At 56.5% G+C, this 27842-nt stretch overlaps 1 protein-coding gene across 2 annotated transcripts; it reads left to right on the top strand.

Moving 5' to 3' along the window:
- The first annotated feature begins 178 nt into the window (after nt 1–178).
- Nucleotides 179–26657, top strand: MMP17 (matrix metallopeptidase 17). 2 transcript variants are annotated; one of them, XM_002694456.7, is made up of 10 exons: nt 181–405; nt 12276–12408; nt 13220–13349; nt 14040–14323; nt 15095–15271; nt 16792–16891; nt 19142–19224; nt 19322–19474; nt 22463–22720; nt 23728–26657. In XM_002694456.7, exons 1-10 carry the CDS (start codon nt 262–264, stop codon nt 24039–24041), a joined length of 1776 nt encoding a protein of 591 aa, XP_002694502.1. In that variant the 5' UTR covers nt 181–261; the 3' UTR covers nt 24042–26657. The 2 variants fall into 2 exon arrangements, with proteins under 2 accessions (XP_024833427.1, XP_002694502.1); XM_024977659.2 differs by lacking the exon at nt 15095–15271 and having other exon boundaries at nt 179–405.
- Nucleotides 26658–27842: the final 1185 nt, after the last annotated feature.

The raw sequence follows: 27842 nt of genomic DNA, 5'->3' as shown, positions 1-27842 counted from the left end.
GCATCCTCTGGGGGGCGCGGGACTCTGGCTGGAGCGGGACGCGGACCCTTTAAGGAGAGGCGGGGCGAGCGCCGGCGGCAGTCATTAGCATATATTAGCATGTCCCGCCCCGCCGCTGGGAGGCGGCGCTGGGCTCAGTCGGGCCGGGAGCCGGGAGCCCGGAGCCCGGAGCCGGGAGCCGGGAGCCGGGCGCGGGCGCGGGCGCTGGGCGCACGGGCGCGGGGGGACTGCCACCGCTGCGCCTCCCGCCCTTTGAGCGCGATGCGGCGCCGCGCCGCCCGGGGACCCGGCCCGCCGTTTCCCCGGGCCGGGGTCCCGCCGCTGCCGCTGCTGCTGCTCGCGCTGGCCGCCTGTGGGGGCTGCGCCGCGCCCGCGCCCCACACGGAGGACCTCAGCCTAGGAGTGGTGAGTGTGCGGCCGGGAGGCGGGCTCCCGCGGCCCGGGGAGACCCCATCAGGGCGCCTTGGCGCCTACGGGAACCCGGACGCCCTGGACCCATTTCCTGGGCGGGAAAGCTGAGGCTGGGTCGTAGGCTGAGTGTCTAACGCGGATCTGGGAGAGGCGCGCTGGATCCCTCCTAGGCTGCGTGCGCTGGGAGCCCGCCGCAGTCGCAGGAACCCGCGGAGGTTGGCGGCTTACCTGGCCGGAGCCCTGTTCCCGACTACGTGCAGCCCCAAAGAGGCCCCTGAGGCGGATGGGACAGCAGTCGCAGCCGCCCAGAGCTGGGCGTCCCGCGTGCGTTCCCAGTGGGAGTGGCGGGGGTGGGAGGTGCGCACCCACAACGGAGAAAAGGACGGAGCTGCGGAGTGTGGGCGCCCCGCAAAGCTGGTGGTTTCGAGTTTGCTCCGTTGAGGATGTTGAGGAACAAGGGAACCGACCCCCCAACCCTCCACTAGGCATGGATCTTAGCCCTATTTCCTGTTCCCTTCTACCCCCAGGACGGCCAGCCTTGCCTTGCCACCCTTGTCACCGTCCTGGACCTGATGAGGTGCCCCCCTCCAATTCGCAGGCTCGGATGTAGCCCCACCACCTTATCCTGCGCTTCCCCCCACCCAGTATCAGCTGTGTCCCACTGGATTGGAAACCATACCGAGGGGCTGCGCAGTGGCCTCGTCCCACATCCCCTCCCCCGTTCAGTCCGCCAGGCTTGGAGCCTCCTCCTTGGGACTTGGAAGATTTAGATCACACTTTATGGGTCTCCACCCCCAAGCCCGGGGAGGCCGGGCGTGGGCACATGGGGGCCGATGGATTAAGCAGATTCCTTCTGAGGCTTCCGCCCTGCAGTTGCCCTCACTTGGGCTCCCTGCCTCTGCACCTGGCCCTCGGCAGTCTCTTAGAAGGGTGCTGGCAGGGCTCCTCTCCCAGGCTATTAGCATTCTCGAGCTCTAGGTGGATTTCAGGCCAGTGCAAGCATTTGGGGGGCATCCACAGCCCTGGTTGGCAGGACTTGGCCACAGGTTCTGGGTGAGGAACAGTCTCTGGCCACTCCCACCCAGCTGCCCCAGCCCCCCTGCAGCCATCTGGGAGGGCACAGCCACAGTCCGTGACCCCAGAGCCTCTTACTCCCAGCCAAACTGCTCTGAAATTCAGGTGCCTTTACCCCTTTGCTCTGGGGCTTGGGGTGTCCTGAATCCCCTCTTGGGGTGCAGGCTCTGAGGGCATCAAACCTCTAGGTCTGGGCTGGGTGGCAGTAGAACCAGGCTCTCACCTTCCAGCTTTGAGGGTTACTGGGGATCAGGCCCCCACTATCAGGACATGGAGCTCCTGGCCCAGTCGAGTTCATTTATCAGACCCAGTGCTGTTGTGAAGTTTCTCGATGCCCACCCAGAGGGAGCGGGTCAGGTACATTCCTCCCGGTTTGCACCTCCATGCCTCCTCCTCTGTCTGCTCCTCTGGCTTCCCCGGCACCAGGAGGTCCCCCGGCCCCACACCCTGTGGGAGGCACTAGGCAGGGGATGTGGCCCCTCAGTCTGGAGCCCCAGAGACTGCAGGGCCTTGGCATCCGACCCATCTGATAAAGAGCAGAGGTTGCTGCCCCTACCGGGAGAGACCCCCACCAGGGGAAGGCCAGGTCTCTTCCAGGCTGGTGTGGGAGAAACCTTCCTGCATCCTGCCCCCAATTTGCGAGCAGAGGGCGGTCTCTGGTGGTCTTCTGGGGAATGACACCTCAGTGCATCAGACCCAGAGGTGCAGGAAGACCAGCAGGGATTTGCAAGGAGGAGGGGGGAACTCCTTTCTACCCACCCTCTACAGACCGCCCCCGGGGGCCCACTGACTCTGGATATTCAGGTCTAGGGCTGCCAGTGAGGAGAAGGGCCCCTTTGTAAGTGTGACCCAGCTTCTGCCAGACAGAGCCGTGCCCAGCGGGTCTCTCAAGCGCTGGCTGCCCCCGGGAGGGGCTCCCTGGCCCAGCCACCGCCGGAGCATCAGAGGAAAACAAAGCACCGGATTGAGGCCCGCTGCGCGGGCCCAACAGCAGGCTTTCAGGCCGCGGTGGAGCAGGACAAAAGAGCCCCAAGCCCTCCTGGGGTTGTCGGCTGAGCCGCAAGTCCTTCTGGGCCCGTTTTCATTATTTTATTTCTGAGTAAGTAATATCCACGGCAAAATATTCAGGCCATATAGAAGGGTCCACAGGGGCGATCGTCTCCCTCATTTCCTAAGCATTCTTCCAGAGGTTGTCTGGGCGCATAGAAGGGCATGGGGCCTCAGCCCCTTATTTCTATGGATGACAACCTGCTGTCCACTGCTGTGTGCCCTGCTGTTTTCACTTCCCAGTCTGTCTTGGGTAACTGTCGGTATTGGAACACATTTATCTGCCTGGTTCTTTCTGTCCACCCATCGCATTTCACTACATGGATGTGACTGACATCTGTTAGCCAGACCCCGGCCCGGACGTGCCGGCTGTTCCTAATATTTCACCATAGTCAGGAGCGGCCAGAACGCTCAGTTACTGCAGCGTGAGTATGTGAGGGGCTCAGCCCTGCGGGAGCCTGATGACAAGCATGCATGGAACATGTCACGAGTTGACAGATTTGCCGACCAGTCCTCTAAAGTTTGGGCTTCCCTGGTGGCTCAGTGGTAAAGAATCTGACTGCCAATGCAGGAGACGCGGTTTTGATTCCTGGGTTGGGAAGATCCCCTGAAGAAGGAAATGACAACCCATTCCAGTATCCTTGCGTGGAAAATCTCATGGACAGAGGAGGAGCCTGGCAGGCTACAGTCCATGGGGTTGCAGAGTTAGACATGACTTAGCAACTGAGCACACACCTCTAAAGTTTGTTCTCGGGTTTCTATCTCAGCAGCAAAGTCTATGAGCTCTCGTGCCTCACACCACACGTGTCAGCAGTTCTTTTGGTTCTGACTATGGTTTGTGTCTGAGAACATGTAAGGGTGGCCAAGAATCAGCAGGGCCCTCCCCCAGTGGCCCAGGGGCTGGGCAGGGGCTGGAACACCTGTGAGCACCTGTCCCCTGCAGGGGTGCGGAGGGGGTGACGCCATCACCCTGGCCTCAGCCAGTGGCCTCTGGGTCCCTGCTTCTCAGTACCAGCACCCAGGCAAGCCTGTGGGCACTTGCTCAGAATCTGCCTCAGACCTGGTTTGGAGCCAGGAATATTTCTCTCAGTGCAGTCAGGGAACCCAACCCAAGGGGACAAGGGCAGTCTCCCTGAGCTGCAGGGAGAGAGCCTCAGCTCCCAGGTCTCCCGCCCACCCCTCCAGAGCTTGAATTTAAATGTGAAGGTCTTAGGACCCAGCTGGTCCCCTCCCCGACCCCCCCTCACCATTCCCACCCTGCAGGCATGTTGTCAACAAGTGAGTTCATTTCCCGGACACTCATTGCCCTGGGCATCTGAATGACTGAGAAGTCTTTGTGGCACTTTCATAGGGGCCCATGTGGTGTGGGCACAACCACGCTGGACGCCTGTGGTCTGAGCCCTGGGAGTGTGGACTCTGACTAAACAGGCCGGTGACCAGCCTGGCCACTGAGGAAATGTCATTGCTCTTTCAAGAGCTCTGGAACTAGCCTCTGGGCGAGGGTCTCAGGCTGCTGCCTACCAGTCTGGGGGGAAATCTGTGCTGGGCCTCAGTCTCCTTATCTGTAAAATGGGGCCATGAGAACAGAACAGTTGGGATATTACCTGACTGATGCCCCTGAATCGCTCACAACAGCATCTTGTGGGAAGTAAACTGCCTTCACACACTGAAGGGGAGTGTGGAAATGGGGGGAAGGCTGGGGAGCAGTTAGGGGCTCACTGGGGTGCTCGCCAACGCAGTGCCTTCCTGAGGGTTTCCGAGGGTGCTCTGAGTGCACCACGTGGTTTTTGCCTCTTGGTTAACGGTGGCTCAGAGCTTCCAGTGACACACTCCAGGTGCAGAGTCTGTGCTGTGCACGTGAAGGGTGACAGACACATCTGTCACACACTAGCTCACAGCCCTCTGGGTCCCTTCCAGACACCATACTGCTTTCATGAGGGAAGGACTGTGGTCTGGGCAGGATGCCAACCCCACTTCCCCTCCTTACCTGACCTACTCGTCCACTTCTCCACCCTCTCTTCTCTCTGTACCCCAGTCCCACCAGCTCCTTTCTGTTTCCTGAACTTCCCACACTGGTTCCAACCACGGGGCCTTTGCACTGGCTGTTCCCACTGCCGTGAATTTTTATCTTGGCTCGTCACCTAGCCAGCTCCTCACCTTTCAGGGCTCTGCCCAACGCCACCCCACCAATCACCCGTTTAAGGAGCCCCTCCACGCTGTCTTACTTCTATTAGCACAGGGTGCCTGGAAATAGGCCCTGAAGCCCAGGAGCCTGGGTTCCCTTCCCAGCTCTGTCCTGTGCTGTGTGACTGTGAGCAAGTGTCCTGACCTCTCTGCCCCTCAGTTTCCTCATCTGTAAAATGGGCATAATAATAGCCCCTATTCCAATCCCAAAGAAAGGCAATGCCAAAGAATGCTCAAACTACCACACAATTGCACTCATCTCACACACTAGTAAAGTAATGCTCAAAATTCTCCAAGCCAGGCTTCAGCAATATGTGAACCGTGAACTTCCTGATGTTCAAGCTGGTTTTAGAAAAGGCAGAGGAACCAGAGATCAAATTGCCAACATCCGCTGGATCATAGAAAAAGCAAGAGAGTTCCAGAAAAACATCTATTTCTGCTTTATTGACTATGCCAAAGCCTTTGACTGTGTGGATCACAAGAAACTGTGGAAAATTCTGAAAGAGATGGGAATACCAGACCACCTGATCTGCCTCTTGAGAAATTTGTATATAGGTCAGAAAGCAACAGTTAGAACTGGACATAGAACAACAGACTGGTTCCAAATAGGAAAAGGAGTTCGTTCGTCAAAGCTGTATATTGTCACCCTGTTTATTTAACTTATATGCAGAGTACATCATGAGAAACGCTGGGCTGGAAGAAGCACAAGCTGGACTCAAGATTGCTGGGAGAAATATCAATAACCTCAGATATGCAGATGACACCACCCTTATGGCAGAAAGTGAAGAGGAACTAAAAAGCCTCTTGATGAAAGTGAAAGTGGAGAGTGAAAAAGTTGGCTTAAAGCTCAACATTCAGAAAACGAAGATCATGGCATCCGGTCCCACCACTTCATGGGAAATAGATGGGGAAACAGTGGAAACAGTGTCAGACTTTATTTTTCTGGGCTCCAAAATCACTACAGATGGTGACTGCAGCCATGAAATTAAAAGACGCTTACTCCTTGGAAGGAAAGTTATGACCAACCTAGATAGCATATTCAAAAGCAGAGACATTACTTTGCCAACAAAGGTTCGCCTAGTCAAGGCTATGGTTTTTCCTGTGGTCATGTATGGATGTGTGAGTTGGACTGTGAAGAAGGCTGAGCGCCGAAGAATTGATGCTTTTGAACTGTGGTGTTGGAGAAGACTCTTGAGAGTCCCTTGGACTGCAAGGAGATCCAACCAGTCCATTCTGAAGATCAGCCCTGGGATTTCTTTGGAAAGAATGATGCTGAAGCTGAAACTCCAGTACTTTGGCCACCTCATACGAAGAGTTGACTCATTGGAAAAGACTCTGATGCTGGGAGGGATTGGGGGCGGGAGGAGAAGGGGACGACAGAGGATGAGATGGCTGGATGGCATCACTGACTCAATGGACGTGAGTCTCAGTGAACTCCGGGAGTTGGTGATGGACAGGGAGGCCTGGCGTGCTGCGATTCATGGGGTCGCAAAGAGTTGGACACGACTGAGAGACTGATCTGATCTGATAAGATCATTGCAGCAGTTCTTTATTTATTGAGCACCTGCTGTGTGCTAAACGTGAATTGACCCCCACGGACCGCACACCCATGTCCTCACAGTTTCCCCCTACAGCTGCTGTGAACATAACTCAATAATCATTGCTCATTAGGATCACTTATCATAGTTATCACCGTGACACCTATTTTTCACATGTTTAGTGTTGGTCTTTCCTACGAGACTGTCCCTCCTGGGTGGACGGCAGGGTGGGATCTCCCCAGGTCTTCACCATCCCCCCAACATCTGGCACAGGGAGCCCTCAATGAGGGTGTCCAATGGATGGATGGACTGTCCAACGGGGGCCTGGGAGCATCCCCATGGGGAAGATGCTGGGATGAGGGATCATCCCAACCATAAGCAGCCCCTGGAGGAATTCTCACCCTGCTGGGGGGCCCCCAGGTCCTTTCTCTCTGGGTCTTTATCGGCTGGACATCCAAGGGGGTCACACACAGACTCAAGCCAGAGCCACACCATGTGACCGAGGGCCATTTCCGCAGCTGCACCTAGGTGGGTGGTGTGTGGGTGGCAGATGAGTGGGTGAAGGTCAGAGGTGGAAGCACTCAGTGGGTGCTGAGGGTCTGTTATTATTTGGGTCTGGGGGTGGGTGCTCTAAAGCCGCTGCCCGCCCACCTCCATTGTCCCTGATGCTGTGGCGGTGTCTGCACTGCCCTGGCCTCTGTTTCCTCGTCGGTGCCCTGAGACCAATGACACCCACTCTGCATACCCCCATGAGGCTGGCGGACTCCAGTCAGTGACAGAGCATGAAGTGGGTGCCGGACAGTTCAGCCGTCTGGCCCCATGGTCCCCACTGGCCCCAGGCCCCTCACAGCCCATCGGACGGGTGTCCTGGGGTCAGCTCGCTTCACTCCCATCCTGGTCCCACTGCTGTCACACAGGGCAAACCCTTCTGCACCTCCATTTCCCCACCTGAAAATGGGGCAACAGTGGCCAGGCCAGGGCTGGGGGAGGACCTAAGGAGGCACTGCACACAGTAAGCGCCTCTTGTTTACTGGCACCGTCCACACACATTACAGCAAGGCCTTCCCTCACCCTCCATTCCAGCCATCCATGGCAGGTTGGTTTACCCAGTTCCCTGGGAGCTGGCGCTAGGGCCATGGGTTGAAGGCTGACCCACTGGGCGGAGGGACTGTCAGGACATAAACACGAGGCCTCTTTGTGGGGGCGATGGCCCACTTGCCTGTGACTCTGATGAGGTCAGGAGGGAGTTTTGTGGTGTGTGTGTTAAAACATCGTTGGTGATAAACAATACAGAGAAAAATAAAACCAAGCAGGCGGGGGCTAGGGGGTTGGGAAAGCCATGGGAAGCATGGTAGGTGACTTCGTCTGGTTTGTAGGAGGGGCCAACACCCCACCCCTGCCAGTGCCTTGAGTAGAGCACTGACATCTCTGGGCCTCAGTTTCCCCATCTGCAGTAATGGCTCAGCTCACAGGGGCCCTGGCAGGGAGGAGGAAGAGAGCACGTCCTTGGCTGTTAGGGATTACCCACGATGAAGCGGCCCCTGCAAGTTTGGGGATCCCCCTCCCACCCCTCCCCCCTCCTCTTGGCCTTCTGGAAAGTTCACCCTCTGCCCACACAGCCTGGTTGCCCTGGAGACACGGTCGCCATGGTGACAGAGGGAGGACCAGTGGGTGAGCACAGGAAGGGGCTGGCCCAGGCGACCCATAGGCTCTGTAGGTATTAGGGGGCAAGGGGCGGGACTGGAGACAGCTGGGTGGACAGGAGGTCTGGGCCCCCACCCCAGGGGCTTATGTTCCACGGGCACTACCGTGGAAGGGGCAGGAAGAGGGGCTGCAGTGGCTCCAGGGGAGGCCTAGGCAGGGCGTTTGGCAGCCTTTGCCCTGTGCAGGGACCTCAGCTCTGAGGTTAAGTTCTCAGCCTGTTTCCCCTCTGATGTTCCAGCCTGTACTAACTACCAGGAAAAAAAAATTAAACCCCAGCCATTCGGGAATTTTTGTCTCCCCTGAAGATTGGGATGAGCTGGCAAGTTGAGAGGGAGAGAGACAGAGAAAGGAGTTTTTAGACATCCCCTCCCTCCCTGGGCTCCAGAGCTGTTCCTTTCCAGCAGCGATGGGGGCTTCTTGTGTGGACACGTGTCTCCACTGAACAGGGGAGAACAGGATGGCTCAGGGCTGAGCGGGGGTCCCCATGGGCTCTTCAGGACCAGCAGCCTCCCCCTAAACCCACCAGAGGTTTGCCTTGTTGTCACACATCTCCTGAGGATTTCACCCCCAATGCCCCCCACCCCCTCCAATGGCCCCCACCACCCGCCAACCCCCTTGAGCTGAGAGTTGTTCCCAGCCCCCATTCCAGCTGCTGCTGCTGCTAAGTCACTTCAGTCATGTCCGACTCTGTGCGACCCCATAGATGGCAGCCCACCAGGCTCCCCCGTCCCTGGGATTCTCCAGGCAAGAATACTGGAGTGGGTTGCCATTTCCTTCTCCAATGCATGAAAGTGAAAAGTGAAAGTGAAGTCGCTCAGTCGTGTCTGACTCTTCGAGACCCCATGGACTCCAGCCTACAGGCTCCTCTGCCCATGGGATTTTCCAGGCAAGAGTACTGGAGTGGGGTGCCATTGCCTTCTCCGCCTGTTCCAGCTAGTCCAGGAATTAATGCAGAAGCCCACCAGCTCTGTGCGGGCCAAGGGGAGGAGGTGAGGTGAGGTGAGGTGAGGTGAGGTGAGGGTGTGAAGAGAGGGGACAGCCTTTGTGATGGGGGAGTGGCCGCACTGGGGGCAGGTGGGCCAGCTGAGCCCAAGCCTGTGGGCAGGGGGAGGGGAAGGGTGGGGCCCGCTCCCTCCCACCAGCCCCCCAGATCCCATCAGCATGCTCTCATGCTCTTGCAGCCAGCAGGGGCCACAAATGGCAGTGCTCCGGAGTCTGGGCAGGTACCAGCAGCTGCTGATCATGGCCAGAGCAGTGCCTGTCCAAGGGCAGCACGTGCCCCGGTCCTGCCCTTGGTCTGCAAGTGGGCACAGAGCCCGGCACTCAGACCCCCAGCTAAAACCTCCTGCTTTGCAACGTTCTCAAATATTCCCAAACCACCTGAAGTACTCTTGAGGCCTAAAGTCCAAAAATGTGCATGGCCTCCCAGCAAGGCTCGCAAGACCAGAGGAAGCCACTCCTTTGTAACCCTCATGGAGCCCTGGGAGGGCTGGGAGCAGGGGGCTGCTTGGATCAGACACCCAGCTGTTATCCCAACCTATAGTGTAACAGTTGGGAGGTGGGTGGTCCTCCCAGGGTGTCTCAGCCCCAGCCTGCCCAAAGCAACTGGCCTGGGTGGGGAAAGGCTCTCACCTGAATAAATCATTACCTGGTAGGGGAAATGGGGCCAGCATCCTCACCTAGCATCATGTACTATCTAAGGAAACTCTGGAGGACTTCCTGGAGGAGGCAGCCTCGCGGTGCTGAACGGCCCCCAGCTCTTTAGCTCAGGCCTGCAGTGTTAACAAAGAGCTGCAAAATGTGTGTGTGTTTTCTGACTTTGAGAAGGAAAATGGCAGAATCAAGATTTTTAAATATCTTTAAAAAAATTGTCCCCAAAAATGTGTAGCCACAAATACACATCTGTCTTTTTTTATTATTTTTATTGGAGTAGAGTTGATTTGGGCTTCCCAGATGGTACTAGTGGTAAAGAACCTGGCTGCCAATACAGGAGATGTAAGAGAGGCAGGTTCGATCCCTGGGTTGGGAAGATCTCCTCGAGGAGGGCATGGCAACCCACTCCAGTATTCTTGCCTAGAGAATCCCATAGATGGAGGAGCCTGGCGAGGCTACAGTCCATAGGGTCGCACAGAGTTGGACACAACTGAAGCAACTTAGCATGCACACATGCCCATAGTTGATTTACAGTGTTGTGTTATTTTCTGTTGTATAGGTATGTGAATAAAAATACACATCTGAAACATGAAATGCTCTCTTGGGCATTTCCAGGGCCCAGTGATTAGCCATGAGACTTGCTCAGTAAATCTTGTTGATAAATGATGGGATACATTTTTTAAATAATTTTATTATTTATTTATTTATTTTTGGCTGTGCTGGGTCTTCGTTGCTGTGCGAGCTTTCCTCTAGGAGTGTTGAGCAGGGGCTTCTCTCTAGTTGCCGTGCATGGGCTTCTCATCGCGGTGCCATCTCTTGCTGCAGAGCTGGGGCTCTGGGGTGCATGGGCCTCGGTGCTTGTGCCATGTGGGCTCAGTAGTTGTGGCACACAGGCTTCATTGCTCCACAGCATGTGGGATCCTCCCAGATCAGGGATAAAACCCGAGTCTGCTGCGTTGGCAGGAAAGCCCCTGGGTTGCATTTTAATGTGTTTGAAGTGATATGAAGGGAGGTCCTCCCAAAAGACGGGTCCTCGGGGGTGCGGAGGCACCAGCACCACAGAGGGCAGAGCCCAGAGTGGAGATAGAGCCTTTCCGCCTACTCGTCTGAGCACAGGATGTCACTCAGGTGTGTCCACTGGGAGCAGCCTGTGGTTGCTGTTCACTGTTCTGCTCGACAACCTAATAGGGGCTCCCAGACCTGAGAGGGGCCTCCTGTGTCCCCCAGTTGGGCACATTCTTGGAGGCCCCCAGAAGTTAGGGAGGAAGTCAAGGAACAGAGAGAACCCCAGCAAGGACTCAGTGTTTCCTAGAAAGCAGGGGTGGGGAGTGACGGGGGAATCCGGCTGGTTCTCTGCAGGTGTATGCAAATTATATGCAAATAATTGAGGGCACTCCTGGTCAGTTGAGGCTCCTAGGCATTCCCAGAGTATGGACCCCCTCCCACTAAGCACCTGCCAGGCCCCTGGAGGTGGGGGGGGGGGCATAAATCCCCGAGGCAAGGAGTCGATAGGCAGGAGCTATATACTCACCAGCTTCCTGGAGGCCCTGTAGGTGGTGTAAATGAATAGAGCAGAAAAAGAAAAAGGAGACCTGAGAGTCAGTACCTCTCTTGAAGCCTGGTCTGGAAGGGAGTGGAGCTCAGAGAATCGCCAGAACCCTGCCTTCCAGCCACACATGGGTCTTCCCCAGACTGGCTGGTGAGCCTGCCCCCTGGCACTGCGTCCACGTGGCTGGGTGCTTTTCAAGGGGTTGTCACCCAGCTTAGGAAGTGGGCGCCTGCACCATTTGCCTTTGAAGAAACAGCAGCCCCCCAGGGGGTCCCCATGGATGGCATCAGTGCCTCCCTGTCCCCCCAGATGGTAAAGGTGACTGGGCCAGGGAAGGGGGTTCTATGTGTGTCCGTGGCATAAAGGGTTGCCCCTGTTCCTGCTTCCTGCTTCCTGCTTGGCTCAGGGGTTCCCCCCGGGGCACTTTGCAGAGTGTCCCCTGACAACCAGCACCACACGTCCTTTACATGGAGGGTGCCTGTGTCAGGTGCTGACCTAAGGGTTTCCACGTTCTAACTCATCCTCACTTCCACAGGTGAGGAAACGGCCTAGAGAGAGCACTGACTTGCCTCAGTTGCACAGTGAGGAGGGGGCTAGGTAGGATTTGAACCCAGGCAGCCTGGCCCTTAACTTCTGTGCATCCACAGCACATGACCAGATTCTTAAAACCAGTTTCTGAGCCCATTGCCCTTCTCAGTGTGGGTTTCAGAGCTTAGGTCCTGAACTGCTGCCTCACTGCCAGCTCAAGGCCTGAATTTGGCACTCATGATGTTAAATAACCTTTTAAAAATTTCAATTTTGTAAGTGTCCCTTGGGCATTTTGCTGTCTCAGGAGGAGGGAGGTGGGGCAGGCTGCCATGAACAGTTGTATAGGTTGGGCACTGCTGAAGCCCATCCCATCTAAGGGGCATCAAGTTTATCAAGACACTTCTGCAGCCTTCTGTAAAGAAATTTAAGGAAAGAGCAAGAGACACCCTGTGGGCTAGTGGGCAGGGGCTAGAGTGTTGAGCTGAGCTGGGAAAGGCCTGCCCCTTACAGCAATGGGGCCCCGGGCCATGGCTCTTCAGGTGGCTGAATCCCCTTCTCCCACCCCTCACTCTGCTCTCTGCCCGCAGGAGTGGCTGAGCAGGTTTGGCTACCTGCCCCCAGCAGACCCCGAAACGGGACAGCTGCAGACACCAGAGGAGCTGTCCAAGGCCATCGTGGCCATGCAGCAGTTCGGAGGCCTGGAGGCTACTGGCGTCCTAGGTCAGTCCTCGGGGTTCAGTGGGAGATGGGTGCCAACCTGGCTTCTCCCAAGTACCCCTGCAGCCTACCTTGCTGTCCTGGGACAGGGGGGAGGATTCTTGCTGCCTGGGGGTCCTCCATCATCCCCCTCCCCTCCCCATCATCATCCCCAGTGTGTGCATGGCAGTGGGTGAGTGTGCCAGCTGCGCTCAGACCCCATTTCCACACTTACAGCGGATCTCAAACTCCATGCCATGGGCCAGGCAGACCAGGTGTGGGAGTCAGTTCTGGCCACCCAGGCCCAATTAAGCCTTGCCCCATCAGGGATGGGGGGCAGCCCTGTGCTGTCAAAACTCCCCACTTTCCAAGGGAAACCATAAATCTGGGATGTGTATGCAATGCTCCACTTTTTACATTTTGACAACAAATTCCAATTTTGTAAAGACTCTCAGTAGGGCTGGCTGATCGAAACATGTCTATCCCCAGGCACATGTGTCACACACAGAGCCATTGGGCTGTGTGTCCTGTGAGAGGCAGGAAGCGTTGGCAATGGTCCCAGTTGGGGTTGTGCCCCCTCTGATTGCTTGGGGCCCCTGCCATACATTAGTAAATGCTTGGGCAGCCCCCACCCTGTCTGTGGACACACTCCTGGCAGTGGGGCCTGATGCAGCTGGAGACCCAGGCCTCGTCCCCCCAAGACCTTGGGCAGGGAGCTAAGGGGACCAGACTGGGGCTTGGAGCCCGTTCTCAGGGAGCTGCTGGGAATGCCCGGTTGGGGGTGAGTGTGCATGGGGCCAGACTCCTGACCTCTGCCTGCCCGCCCACCCCGCAGATGAGGCCACCCTGGCGCTGATGAAAACCCCTCGATGTTCCCTCCCTGACCTCCCGGCCGTGGCCCTGGCTCGAAGGAGACGCCAGGCTCCAGCCCTGACCAAGTGGAACAAGAGGAACCTGTCATGGAGGTGGGCAGGGCTTTCCTGGGGTCTGGGTGTCATGAGGGCAGCCAAAATGAACACTTGCAAACCAAGGCTGAAGAGACAGGATTTTGTCCTCTTGCTTCTGGAGATCAGAAGCCCGAGATCCAGGGGTGGCAGGGTGGTCCCTTGGAGGGGCTATGAGGGAGAGTCCGGCCTGGCCTCTATCCAGATGCTGCAGGCAGCTCTGGGTCCATGGCTCCAATCCCTGCTTCTGTCTCCACACGGCCTCCTTTGATGTCTGTGTCCCCTTTTGTCCCTTATAAGGACACTCACTGGATACAGAAAGTGAAGGTGTTAGTCACTCAGTCGTGTCCGACTCTTTGCAACCCCACGGACTGTAGCTCACCATGCTCCTCTGTCCATGGGATTCTCCAGGCAAGAATACTGGAGTGGGTTGCCATGCCCTTCTCCAGGAGTTCTTCCTAATCCAGGGATTGAACCCAGGTCTCCCATATTGCAGGCAGATTCTTTACCGTCTGAGCCACCGGGCTGCCCTAATCCTGGATGACCTCATCTCCATCCTTGCCCCGATGACATCTGCAAATCCCATTTCCAAATCAGGTCCCCGGTGCCCCACTCGAGGCAGAATGTTCCCAGGAGTGCACTGCAGCCTGGGCGGGGGCGCTGGGCCTGTCCCTGCGGCCTGACCCCGGGCTCTGACCCCGCCCACCCCAGGGTCCGCACGTTCCCGCGGGATTCGCCCCTGGGCCGCGACACAGTGCGGGCGCTCATGCACTACGCACTCAAAGTCTGGAGCGACATCACGCCCCTGAACTTCCACGAGGTGGCCGGCAGCGCCGCTGACATCCAGATCGACTTCTCCACGGCCGACCACAACGACCGCTACCCCTTCGACGGCCCGGGCGGCACGGTGGCCCACGCCTTCTTCCCGGGCGACCACCACACCGCAGGGGACACCCACTTCGACGACGATGAGGCTTGGACATTCCGCTCCTCAGGTGTGTCCAGGGCAGACCCAGAGACCCTGCATCACCCCCCGACCCCCAATTGACCCATGATGGTGTAGGGAGTCACACCAGTGCCCCAGCACTGGAAACCTCATGGCCTCCCCCGAGCCAGGCCCCACCCCCAGCCTAAAGCTGTGGGCACCTGTCCAACTCAGGAGGACAGTGCTGTGGTCCTCGTCCAGGCTGATCTCACCAGCCGTCTCTGGCACGGGCAGCCTGCCTGGCCAACCCTGGCTGGGATGTGACTCTGTGAGCCCAGCTTGTCCTCATCCTGGTCTCCACTTCCAAGATGGAGTGGGAACTTGCAAGGCCTTGGCAGGCCTGGGCACATCACCACTTCTGCTAAGTCCCACTGGCCAAAGAAGTTGCAGGCCCCCAGGTTCAAGGTGGGAGGAGGATCAGAGCCAAGTGGCACAGGGCATGACTACAGACAGGGGAGGTAGGGACCCTTGAGAGGGTGGTCTCTATGTCAGGCTGAGGAGCCCATACCAGCTGGAGGAACCAGCAGGGATCCTGTGGAAGCTATGAGTGGCACACATGGGGTGGAGAGACCAAGAGACGTCAGGGCCTGAGACGCCCCTGAAGATCCCATCGAGCCTCCTAAGAACCTGAGTGACTCCACAGAACCCCTCTGTCCAGGACTGGGGCCTTCTCCACAACCATCCTGGCGGGCCCATCACATCCCACCCCACAAGTCCTGTCCTGGTGGCCCAGCAGGATCTGGAAGCCCCTCCCCTGACTCACTGGCTCCTGTGTCCCCAGATGCCCACGGCATGGACCTGTTTGCGGTGGCTGTCCACGAGTTTGGCCACGCCATCGGGCTGAGCCACGTGGCAGCCACGCGCTCCATCATGCAGCCGTACTACCAGGGCCCAGTGGGTGACCCGCTGCGCTACGGGCTCCCCTATGAGGACAGGGTGCGCGTCTGGCAGCTGTACGGTGAGCCCTCCCCTCGAGAGCCAGCATGGGTCACCGGGGGATGGGGACAGCAATGCTGGGGACCCCCAGAGCCCGGAACCCCATGGAGGAGGGCTGGTTCTATCTTCGCTATGTGCCCAGCATCCAGGACCTGCACATACTGGCTGCCCCTCAGTATGTGTGGAATGAATAAACAGGTGATTCTGTCACCAGGGGCTTTTCACAGAGCTTGTCTCAGACCCCCCCTGGGCAAGATCCCACGTTCAACCCCCAGGGGGTTTCAGGTTGTGACAGCTGACATTGACAGTGACCCAGGGCCCCCGCAAAGCACTTACATGTACTAAGTCATCCAGTCTTTACAAGCTGTGGAGTCCATACTGCACCCCTACTTAGAGATGGGAGAGCTGAGCCAGGACTGGCCCAGAGCCAGGGGTCACCTCAGGAAATGTGGCAGAAGGAAGCCCGTCCTGGGAGCTGACAGGAGCCTGGGTGGGGCAGTGATGGGCCCTCCCCCACCTCCCCGTCTTCACACTGGGCCCCTCACCCCACCACAGCGGCCAGAGCAGTTCCCTTAAAGCCTGGGGCGGAGCCTCTCACCTGCGTGGGGGTCGTCAGCCTCGCTTTATGCCCCGTTGCAGCCCCTCCCCTCCACCCAGGACCCTGCCCTGCTTCACTGCTGCCTTTGACGTCTGTGGACTTTTTTTCCTTGAATTTATTTATTTTTTAATTGCAGGATAATTGCTTTGCGATAACTGGTTTCATTTCTGCCATACGTCAACATGAATTAGCCATAGGTGCACCTCTGTCCCCTCCCTCTTGAACCTCCCTCCCTAACTGTAGTAAAATTTACCATTTTTACCACTCTAGAGCAAACTATTCAGTGACATTTGGCACATTAACAGTGTTGTTCAAGCATCATTTCTATCCACCTCTAGAACTTTTTCATCCTCCCACCCCCCTCCTGCCCCCGCCTCCCCCATTAGCAGTCTCTGCCCAGCCCCTGGCAAATACTCAGCTCCTTTCTGTCTCCATGGATTTGCCTCTCTGGACAGTTCACATAAATGGAATCCTGCAATGAGTGGCCTTTTGTGTCTGGCTGCTTTCACTCAGCATGTGTTTTCAAGGGTCATCCCCGTCATAGCATGCATCAGTAATTCCCTCCTTTTTACAGCTGAATAATTTTATTTATCCATTCTTCCGCTGATGGACATTGGGGTTGTTTCCACCTTTTGGCCATGATGAATAATGTTGCTATGCACATTCATGTGCATTTTGTTTAAATACTTGTTTTCTGAAACACTTGTTTTAAGTCATCAAGGCACCCATGCCTTCTGCTCATGCATCTTGATGCTCAGGCTTGGGTGGGGGGGTGGGCATCACCCCTGTCCTGCTCACCACCACACTCCGGTTCCTGACTCAGTGCAGGCGCAATGCCTGCCCACCCGGTGGCCTCGATTCCATCCTGGCAGCTCCAGAAACGGTGGTGGGGTCTACAGGGAGGCGGGCATGCCAGGTTCAATGCAACCTCCTTGTTTCCACAGGCGTGCGGGAGTCGGTGTCCCCCACGGCTCAGCCGGACACCCCAGAGTCTGAGGAGCCACCCCTCCTGCCAGAGCCCCCTGACAATCGATCCAGCACCCTGTAAGCCATGGGCCCCTGTCTCCACTCTGCCGCCAGCACCACTCCCAGCAGTGGCTTAGAGTCCTGAGCTCCAGGGTCATCTGGGCCTGCTGAACTCTGAGAAATGGTTTCTTTTCTTATGGACAGAACTGGAAGTGTTACAGGAAGGGGGACCCCTTCCAGAGCCCAAAAGTGGGCTCGTGTCTAACACCTGGAAATGAACTGTCTGAGGAGACACACATGCTGGCAAAGCAAGAGACTTTATTGGGAAGGGGAGCCTGGGCAGAGAACAGAAGGGCCAGGGAACCCAGGAGAATTCCTCTGCCGTGTGGCTCCCAGTCTCGGGTTTTATGGTCACGGGGTTAGTTTCCAGGTTGTCTTTGGGCAATCATTCTGACTCAGAGGCCTTGCTGGTGGTGAGTGCATTGCTCAGCCGTAATGGACGCAGTGAGAAGGGTCTTGGGAGGCGGTAGGACACATGGTGTCACCTTCTGACCTTTTCCAAACTCTTCCAGTTGGTGGTGGCTCATTAGTTCCGTGTTCCTTACCGGGACCTCCTATCATAAACTAACTCACACACATGGTTACTGTGGTGCCTGGCCCGGGTGGGCGGTTTCAGTCAGTGTGCCTCCCCTAACAGAAGGGACAACTAGCCGCCCAGCCCAGAACTGTGCAGAGGCATTACTTTCAAACCCACGATTCCCTCTCCCCCTTTGTCACAGTCATCTATGGCTGTGTAACAAACAGCCCTGCCTTGTGGCATCAAACCACCACCATGTCGGTAGGCTCATGGATTCTGTGGGTCAGGAATTTGGACAGGGCACAGGGTGCTGGTTAGCTCCACAGTGTTGGGAGCATCTACTGGGGACTAGAATCCTCTGGGGGCATCTTGACTGTGGTCTGGTGCCTGGGCTGGGCTGACTCAGCTGGGCACTCCTCTGTGGCCTGTGCTGGAGGCTGGACTCCTACAGTGGGTGTCCCAAGGGAGCGTCTGGAGGGCTGGCAGTGCCAGAGGCCAGGCGACAGCTGCCTGTCGTTTAAGGCCCAGCCTCGGATTCGTCTCGCTCAGTAGTAAAAGCAGCAGCCAGAGCCCACCTACGCTCACCCCCACCCCAACCCCACCCCGATGGAACAAATGCCACCGAATCTGGAGGGGCCATCCTCATCCACCCCCCACCTCCACCCTCACAGCCTCTCTGCCCACTTCACGCTCACACGAAACACACAAACAGAATATGTATTTAGGCTTCCGTGGTTCGTTTTGGTTTTCTAAGAGTGGAATGTTTTTACGCTTTTCTCACTCAGCTGTCCGTGGTGAATTTCCACTGAGATCAACAGCTGTTGCTTTATCTTGTGTTGTTATTGTTCTTCACTGCACTTACTTATTGAATAAGTAGCACTTGTCAGTGCACACGGCTCCAGAGGCACAAAAAGTACCCGCGGTGAAAAGTTAGTCCTCACCGCTGATGGACAAGCCCTCTCCCCAGGACACGTAATTGTGGATGTGCGTGTCCTTCCAGAGAGATTCTACACGCGTCTAAGAAAGTTAAGCATGTAGACATACACATGTGAGCCCAGTGGGACGCTCGAGTGCTGGTCTGCACCACGCCTCTGGCCCCAGGGCCCGTGGAGGGCTCTGTGTCTGTGAAGACACCTGATTCTCTGAGCTTGAGCCCATGATGGTGTGCATGTGCCTGTTTTATTTTTTATTTTTTTATTTTCTTGGCCACACTGCACGGCGTGTGGGATCTTAGTTCCCCAGCCACAGATTGAACCCGGAGCCCTTGCAGTTAGGAAGCACGGATTCCTAACCACTGGACTGCCAGAGAAGTCCCCTGCCCTGCCCTGTTTTTTAAGTTCCTGATCTTTTATCCTCACAAATGATGTTGCTGTGAGTGCTGTCAGTGGGCTGAGCTGCAGACTCAGAATTGGAGGACCCAGCAAGTATGCTCAGCGTTTCCATAGAAAGCGCCCGGCTGCTTCCCGATGCTTCTCTGGCAGCATTGAAGGTGCCTGCTGTGCTCCCTGACGCTCGCTCACCCAGTGATCCATCTTCGCCACCTGAAGGGCCAGAATAAGACTTGTTTACACCCACTTTTCTCTCTTGACTAAACTACTGCAGTCGGTGAGCCTGCAGGCGGTGATGCGGGATGAGGGGGTCCTTGGAAGAGGCTCATCCTGGTGGCCTTGTGCAGCCTAGCTCCCCAGGGTGGCTCAGCTCAGAGTGGGGCTGCCTCCCTGCCCTGCCCTGCCCTCTCTCTCTGCCCCCAGGCCCAGGAAGGACATGCCCCACAGATGCAGTGCCCACTTTGACGCAGTGGCCCAGATCCGCGGCGAGGCCTTCTTCTTCAAAGGTAACCCTCGTGGGGTCCAGTGGCCGGTGGACGGAAGACCGGGTCCACCCTGGGCCCCAGACCGGCCACCTGCAGCCCCACCCCCTGTGTCCCCCAGGCAAGTACTTCTGGCGGCTGACCCGGGACCGCCACCTGGTGTCGCTGCAGCCGGCACAGGTGCACCGTTTCTGGCGGGGCCTGCCGCTGCACCTGGACAGCGTGGACGCCGTGTACGAGCGCACCAGTGACCACAAGATCGTCTTCTTCAAAGGTGGGCGGGCCCCTACCCGGGTGCCTGCCAGGCATCGCTGACCGGGGGACCGCAGCCCTCACTCTCTAGGACCCCCAAGCTTGCATCTGCCCAGGAGCACTGGTCCTGTGAATCTAGAGCTCAGGGCAGAGAGCAGCTCATTATTTTGTGCACTCAGCCAATTTGTATTTATTGAGCACCTGCTGTGTGCCCTGCACTGAGGTAGGCACTGCAGGCATGCAGTGAGCGAAACAAAGATATATCCCTGCCCTCATTCTGGGGAGTGGGGGGACACAGTAAGCGCCCACAAGCCATAAGGAAGTTAATTTCAGAAGACCTGAGGGAACAGCATTCCAGGCAGAAGGAACTGCCAGTGCAAAAGCCCTGAGGCAGAAACAGTCTTGGTGATTCAAAGACCTTAGAAGAGAGTGGTGAGCCTGGAGCAGAGTGAAGGATGAAGATTCAGGGGAGGCGATGCAGGTCAGGGTGACACCCGAGGAGCCGTGGGTGTCAGGCTGGATTTCTTCTAAGTGCAGAGAGGAAACTGAGGACCTCCCTGCCCAGGCCCAGCTCCCTAGTCTCAGTTTAGGGTGACAGGTCCACTGGAGGAGGGGCATCACTTCACCCTCTAACACCCCCTCTCCTGGGCTGGGCTGGGGAGGCACAGTTTCTGTTCCTGGGGAGCATGCTGTCTTTGGGGGGTGAAGGCAGGGTGCCTGCCTGCAGCAGGAGACCAAACCCTGCCAATTCTGTGGGCTCTTCAGGGCTCTGAGCCTTCCTCCATCTCATATGCATGGCTGTGCGCACATACAGGTGTGTTTTGGGGATCTGTAGCTCCCCAGAGTGAAGGCATCCTGCTGCCCTGATCAAGCCTCTTCAGCCTGGCCTCCCTTGAATGGGGCCCGAGTTCACCTGCTTCACACCCACCCTGGCGCCACCACCACCCCCAACAGTGGAATCACTGTCTCCCAACCTGGATGCCTAAGGCAAGCTACAGTCATGGTGGTGGGACCTGCCTGGCATCTTCTAAATAATTTGGATTATTTCTCAGCATTTAAAACTCAGGAGGTCCCCGTGAGAAACCATAGCTCTGTCCTAAAACGTAAGACAGTGTGGGCGCTTGGGGCCTGTGCATTTGCCTGGCAGAGTCAGCTGCAGCAGGTCAGGCTGCCCTGTCCAGGTCACCCACGCCAGGCGCCCACTTGGAGGAAAAACTCACAGCCCTTTTCGTTGTTTGTATGGGGCCCTTTCTGCAGCTGGGCCATCCTTTCCTTCAGTGGTTTTCAGTCTCTGACAGAGGATTTTTTAGAAATTATTTTTAATTGTGGTTAAAAAAGAAAAATAATGTAAAATTTACTATCTTAACCACTTTTAAATGTACAGTTCAGGAGCATTAAATACATTCACCCTATGTCCAACTGTCACCACCATCCATCTCTACAGCTTCTTCATCTTGCAAAGCTAGCTGAAACTCTGTCCCCCGTAAACACTATCTCCCCATCTCCCTCTCCCAGCCCCTGGCACCCACCACCTGACTTTCTGTCTCCATGGATTTGATCACTCTAGGGACCTCACACAGTGGAACCATACGAGATTTGCCCTTCTGTGATCAGCTCATTTCACTGAGCATAAGGTCCTCCAAGGTTTCCAAAAATCACACCATTTTTGGAAAGTTGTACGAACAGATTTGAAGTTCTTGGTGATTTCTCCAAGGTTCATCCATGTTGTAGCATGTGTCAGAAACGCCCTTCTTTTTTTTTAAGGCTGAGTAAAATTACATTGTCCTGAAGGAGGAAATGGCAACCCACTCCAGTATTCTTGCCTGGGAAATCCCATGGACAGAGGAGCCTGGTGGGCTCCAGTCCGTGGGGTCACAGAGTTGGACAGGACCGAGCGTGTACACGACACAGTGAATGTTCCGTTGTATGGATGGACCATGTCTTGTTTATCACCTGTTGATGGACACTGGGTTGTTCTCACCTCTTAGCTATTGTGAACAACCATGAGTGTACAGACAGCTCTTGGAGAACCTGCTTTCAGCTCCTTTGTGTGTCTTTCCAGGGGTGGGGTTACTGGATCCGGTACTAATTCCATGTTTAATTCTTTGAGGAACTGCCAGGCTTTCCCACAGCAGCTGCACCATTTTACATTCCCACCAGCAGTGCCCAGTTTCCCCACATCCTGAGCTACTCTTGTTATTTTCTAGGTGTGGGGGGGGAGGTTGATAATGGCCGCGCTAGTGAGTACGAGGCGGTATCTCATGTTTTGACGTGCATGTCCCTGGTGATTAGTGATGTCAGAGGCACATTTTCTCCTGTGCTGCTTACTGACCATCTGATTATCTTCTTTAGAGAACTGTTTATTCCAGGCCTTTATCCGGCCAAGGATGTTTTTATGTTTTGCTTTTTTTTTTTTTTTTTCCCAACTGTTTTCTAAATAACTGGGCTAATTTTTGCTAAACCTGAGTGGGGGTAGGGGGACATGACAACACCTACTCAAACGTATTTCTCACATTTCCACCCTTCTGTGGCAGAATAGCTAAGGATGTTTCTGGAGCTCAAAGCCCAGGATATACCCAACAAGCATCTTAATCACACCATTTTTGGAAAGTTGTACAAACAGATTTGAAGTTCTTGGTGATTTCTCTGCTTCTGTGTAGTCAGACAAGGCTGCACCCAACCAGGTCCAGTTGGGCCTTGACCCATTGCCCTTCCTGCCCATGAACATACTCACCCACCTCACCGCAGAACTGAAGGAGACCCCGCAGACCAAAATGGCTTCTCCGGGTGGGGGTGGGGACCCCCATCTGTGATGTGGCTGCCTTATCAGACCCCACATCCTCTGGCTGCTGCAGGTGTGGGACCCCAGCCCGGCTCACAGCAGGTGCTCGGTGAATCTCAGGGGCGCGTGCACATTGGGGTGTCCGCCCGCGGGAGGAGCAAGGGCTGGGGCCCCCGCCTGGAGGGCTGGGCGAGCCCCGGCCCACGGCTCTTTCTCTCACCCCCTCAGGAGACAGATACTGGGTGTTTAAGGACAATAACGTAGAGGAAGGATACCCGCGGCCTGTCTCGGACTTCGGCCTCCCGTCGGGCGGCGTCGATGCCGCCTTCTCCTGGGCCCACAATGACAAGACTTATTTCTTTAAGGACCAGCTGTACTGGCGCTACGATGAGCACACACGCCGCATGGACCCCGGCCACCCGGCCCAGAGCCCCCCGTGGAGGGGCGTCCCCAGCACGCTCGACGACGCCATGCGCTGGTCCGACGGTGAGCCGGGCAAGGGCGAATCCCTGGCAGCCTCAGCCTCCCCACTTTGGGAGTGGGGATGCAGGGGTGCGCCTGCCCCGCCTCCTTGGCCACAGACCTCCCCAGGACCCCCCTGGCCTACTCCTCTGGCGCTTGTTCACCTCTCCCCTCATCCCTTCCTTGCCCCCGTCACTCTTCCAGCCGTAGCATCCTCACCTCTTGCTGCCACACAGACACGCAAGCACGCAGGCACACAGCCCAAGGCCTTTGCACCTGCGGTGCTTCCTCCTGGAACACTTTTTCCCCTCATACCCACGCGGCTCCTCCCCCACCCACCTCAGTCCTTCTCACAAACGTCCTTGCAGCGCCCCCTGCCTGCAGTGAGAAGTACACCACCTTCCTACAAGGGCAGTTAGTTCAGTCGTTGAGTCGTGTCAGACTCTGCAACCCCATGGACTGCAGCACGCCAGACCTCCCTGCCCATCGCCAACTCCCGGAGTTTACTCAGACTCATGTCCATTGAGCCGGTGATGCCATCCAACCATATAATCCTCTGTCGTACCCTTTTCCTCCTGCCTTCAATCTTTTCCCAGAATCAGGGTCTTTTCTAATGAATTAGATCTTCACATCAGGTGGCCAAAGTATTGGAGTTTCAGCTTCAGCATAAGTCCTACAAGGGCAGCTTGTGTTCTATTTTCAAAGCAATGTCCCCAGCATCTAGAAGAGTCTGGCACATACTAGGCTCTCAGTAAATATCCAGTAGGGGAAGAAGGGAAAAAAAAAAAAAAGGGGGTTACTTCATTCATGCCCCTGCCTCCAGGCGGCTCCGTGAGCTTTCCCAGACCCCTTAAGGTTCTGAATGCCCACCGATGAGCTAGCTGAGAGAAAGACTCTTGACTCTCACCTAAGACATTTTGCATCTTCTCTACTGGCCCCACAGCTCTCCGCTCCCGGTCCTCCGGCTGTCTAGCCTGAATCCCGCGTGCTGCAGCAGCTGGAGCTCAGGTGCCCGTTCTCTTCTCCCCTAGGTGCCGCCTACTTCTTCCGCGGCAAGGAGTACTGGAAGGTGCTGGACGGCGAGCTGGAGGTGGCGCCCGGGTACCCGCAGTCCACCGCCCGGGACTGGCTGGTCTGCAGAGACCTTCCCGCCGACCCCGAGGGCATGGATGGAGAGGCCGGGGCCCACGCGCGGCCAGGACAGCGCGACCATAGTCGCTCGGAGGACGCCTACGAAGTCTGCTCCTGCACCTCCCTCGCCGCCCCTGCCCCGCGGGCCGTGGGCCCACTGCTGGCCGTGCTGCTAAGCTTCCTGTGGACATCGGCAAAGGCCCTGACGCTGTGACATTCGGTGCTGGCCTTCTGGCCAGGGCCCGGAGCTACGAAGTGCAAGGACTGGTGCCCGCCCCTCCAGCACGCTAGGCAAGTGTGGCAGCAGAGCGGACCCCGCCTCGCGGGTGGGGACGGGCGCCCCCTATTCCCGGGCCGAGGTCACCGGCTGCAGCCTCCCTAGCTCTGGCAGAGACCAGCAGAGGGCGCTGCTCCTCGGGCTGTGGATGCGGGGGTAGCGCCCGCCTGGCCTTGACTATGGGCTGTGAGCTGGGAAGACTTCGCCACGGCCCTGATAGGGGCCGGAGCTGTCTTTTCAGCCTGTGAGTGACGGCATCTCACGGAAATTAACAGAAGATTAATATCTCACGGAGATTGACAGGAATGGGCAGGGGTGGGGGTGTTACATCAGGCCTCGGGGCCCTCGGCTCTCCAGGCCCTGGAAAGGGCAGCCCAGGAGTTCCACGGGCACCCCCTCCCCATCACCGGACCGCACTGCCGCCCCTGGTGCTTCCGCCCACCCTTGGGGCTTCCTCTCCTGGTCCCTGTGGGCCTGCTGGTTGCCTTGATGAAGGCAGCCTCGCCACACACAGGTGCGTCCCCAAGCTGGGGCCGTGGTGGTCTTGTGACGCATTTCAAACAAACACGACCTCTTCCTGCTTGGTAATGGCTCAGACTTGGCTCCCTGATGCGCCCAGGTGGGTGGAGAGTGGGCAGCCTCTGGGTTTGGAAGGACTCTTGCAGCCCTGACCGCAGACCACCAGCACTACTGGAGTGGGGTGGGAGGGGCCTCCAGAAATGCCTGTGTAGTGGTCACCAACACCTTCCTGCCCAGTACCTCCTTGACTCCTCCATGACCATCCCAGGTTGTTACACCCATTTCACAGATGGAAAAGTTGAGGCCCGGTTCAGGGACATGCACCTCCTGCCAGCAGGCAGGGGTCAGGCTGGGTCAGGTCTCAGAACCTGAGGTTCTGGCACGTTGGCCCGGCCCTCCCTGATGGATTTAGTGCCTACTTGCACGTGCAAGTACTGCTGTCAGTACGGGACGTGCAGAACGAGACAGGTTCTTGGGTGAGGCACCTGGGATGCCATATGCCACCCTGTGTACCCCGGGACGTGGCCCAACAGGAAGTGTGGGTTGGTGGCTTGGCTGGCCAATCCAGGGACTCTGCTCCATCCCATTGCTCCTCTGCCCCATAGCTCCTTATCCAGGATGGCAGCCGCGAGTCCCACCCAGAGAGGCAGAGAGTGCGAGCTGTACCCTTCGCCCTGCAGGGGACCTTTCCCTGAAGCCCTGGCTGCCTGCCTGCTCTCACTGGCAGGGAGTGACTTTTCCTGGGGGTGCATAGCTGTGGGAGCAGGATGTTCTTTGCCCATCCCTGCAGCAGCCATAGATGCCCCAGCGTAGAGCACTTGGCCTGAGAACCTCTGGTCTAGACAAATCACTAACATCTCTTCCCTGGGACTAGGGAGAGGCAAACACCTCTGGCAAAAACGGGGTTGGTCGGGAAGAGGATAAGTAGGTGGGGGTGAGCATCAGGGCGTAAGATAGCCTGAAGAGACCCTGCAGGGACTGCTTTAGAGCAGGTATCTCCAGGCCGGGCGCCCAGCTGGAAGCATAGAAATCACCTAGAACCAGCAGAAACACAGATTCTCCAGCCTGCCTTTACCTGCTGATCAGAAGGCTGGGGGGCAGGGCTGGCCATGTGTTACCCTACCCCCATTCTCTAAGTGTGAAGCACAGGCAAGTTTGTGAACCGCTGCTTTCCAGGAGGCTCCAGAAAGGCCTCCCAGAGGAGGGGGATGAGCAGAAACCAAGGGAGGAGGAGTTGGTTGTGCTGAGATGAGAGAGAAGAGTCCAGAGTCCGGCTGGGGTGTGGGGGAAGGGTAGGTGCACACATCTAGGGGGTGAGATGGGCATGCTCCAACAGAAGACACTCCATCCTTTGGCCAGAGATTTTCCAGAGGAGAGTGGGAGCTCAGGAGGGCAGGGGCAGTCTTTGTCCGGGGCTTGCAGGCTGCTGTAAGGCGTTGGGATCCACTCCCAATGTCATGGGAAGTTGCCAGCCCCAGCTCTAGGGAGAGGCAGAAATGTTCCCATTTTCAGAAAACAGTGCAGGCTCCTGCAGCTACCCGGCTCCTCCCCTACCTGCGCCCAGGTAGCAGAGGTCAGCTCAGGGCCATCCCAGGACACATGGGTAGGCATGATGCCACAGGCAGGCAGGCAGTCTCCAGGCCTGGCCCTGTGTTGGCTGAGCCAAGCCAGGCCACATCCCACATCCATCTGTCCGCCACCTGGTCTCTGGACCCGGAAGGGCTCTTTGCCCATCAGACCAGACCAGATGGACTAAAGATCCCTCGTGGGTGGAACAGGCTGCCTTTGCTCAGCAAGGGCACCTCTCCCGACACGGTCCCACTCCTTTGCATTCTCCAGCAGCCTGTAAGGGGAGCCAGTCCCAGGCCCTTGCGCAGTTGGGGAAACGGCCCAGATAGGGTCCCCTGGGCACACAGCCTATGGGCCAGAGCCAGCCGTGGACCAGGTCTGCAAGAAGCCAGATTCTCTCTTGGTGGGTGATGGTTTTACTCTTGTGTTAAAGCCAAAGATCATTTTATAAAACTTTCCCTGTAACTCTGTCTCACGTGAAGTATATAGCAGACACATAAGTGGTACATCTCTGTGTTCAGTCCTAAGGGACAAATTCATAGGAGAAGTAGTAGCAGCAGCAGCTGCTTCCACCAGGAGCTAAAAACCAGGAGCCTGGGCATCAAACAAACCCACGGAAATACTTGGCTTGATCCTATCTTTTTATAAACATCCATATTTTTAAATTTTTGAAATTGTCTTATGTTTACAAAGAAGATGCAGGTAGAGTAACCAGACTTTTTTTTTTTACTTAAATTATTTGGGAGCAGACCAACAACCTCGGACACTTTTCTGTGTATTTCCTGCCAACCAGGACTTTCAAGTCTCTGTAAAATCAGGAAATAACAGGACACATCTGACCCCGCTCGGTCTCTGCATTGGTTTCCACAACATCTTTTACTAGCAGGACACAACCCAGCATCACACTCAGCTGTCCTGAGGTTTTATTCTCTCTGAGCCTTGGTTTTCCTTTGAACTCCACGACCTTGGCCCCTGTGAAGGTCACAGGTTGGCTGTCCTGTAGACTGCCGCTGGTGCCAGCAGCCTCAAGTGTCCCCACGGTTCAATCCCAACTCTGCATCTCTGGTGGGAATGTCACAGAATGCTATTATACGTGCTGAGTTGCTTCAGTCGTGTCCAACTCTTGGTGACCCCATGGACTGTAGCCCGCCAGGCTCCTCTGTCCATGGGCTTCTCCAGGCAAGAATACTGGAGTGAGCTGCCATTTCCTTCTCCAGGGGATCTTCCCAACCCAGGGATCGAACCCATGTTTCTTACGTCTCCTGCATTGGCAGGTCAGTTCTTTTACCACCAGTGCCACCTGAGAAGCCCCGAATGATATTATGCTCACAAAAAATTTTCAGTTTTAGGTGAGTCCCTATTTAAACACCTGGGGCTTTCATGTAAAATTATGAGTTTTCAGTCAAAGTCTTGATTTTGACCCCACGTTGTGCTGGCTTTACTTGAAGGAGCTGTGGACCCCCCTGGGGGGGTCTGCTGCCATGGTGACAGACCCAAAGAAATCCCTCAGAAGGAAGTCAATGAGGGCATTGACCTTAGGAGAGCTCAGCCGTGGAGTCCCAGGTGCTGGCTGACCTCAGCATGACTGGGTCTTGCGAGCAAACACTCATATCCCCGTGTGCGTGAGTGTCAAGTTTACAAAACACATCT

Source organism: Bos taurus, chromosome 17, assembly GCF_002263795.3.
Source record: "Bos taurus isolate L1 Dominette 01449 registration number 42190680 breed Hereford chromosome 17, ARS-UCD2.0, whole genome shotgun sequence".
Taxonomy (NCBI): domain Eukaryota; kingdom Metazoa; phylum Chordata; class Mammalia; order Artiodactyla; family Bovidae; genus Bos; species Bos taurus.
This window is presented reverse-complemented; position numbering and strand designations above follow the sequence as displayed.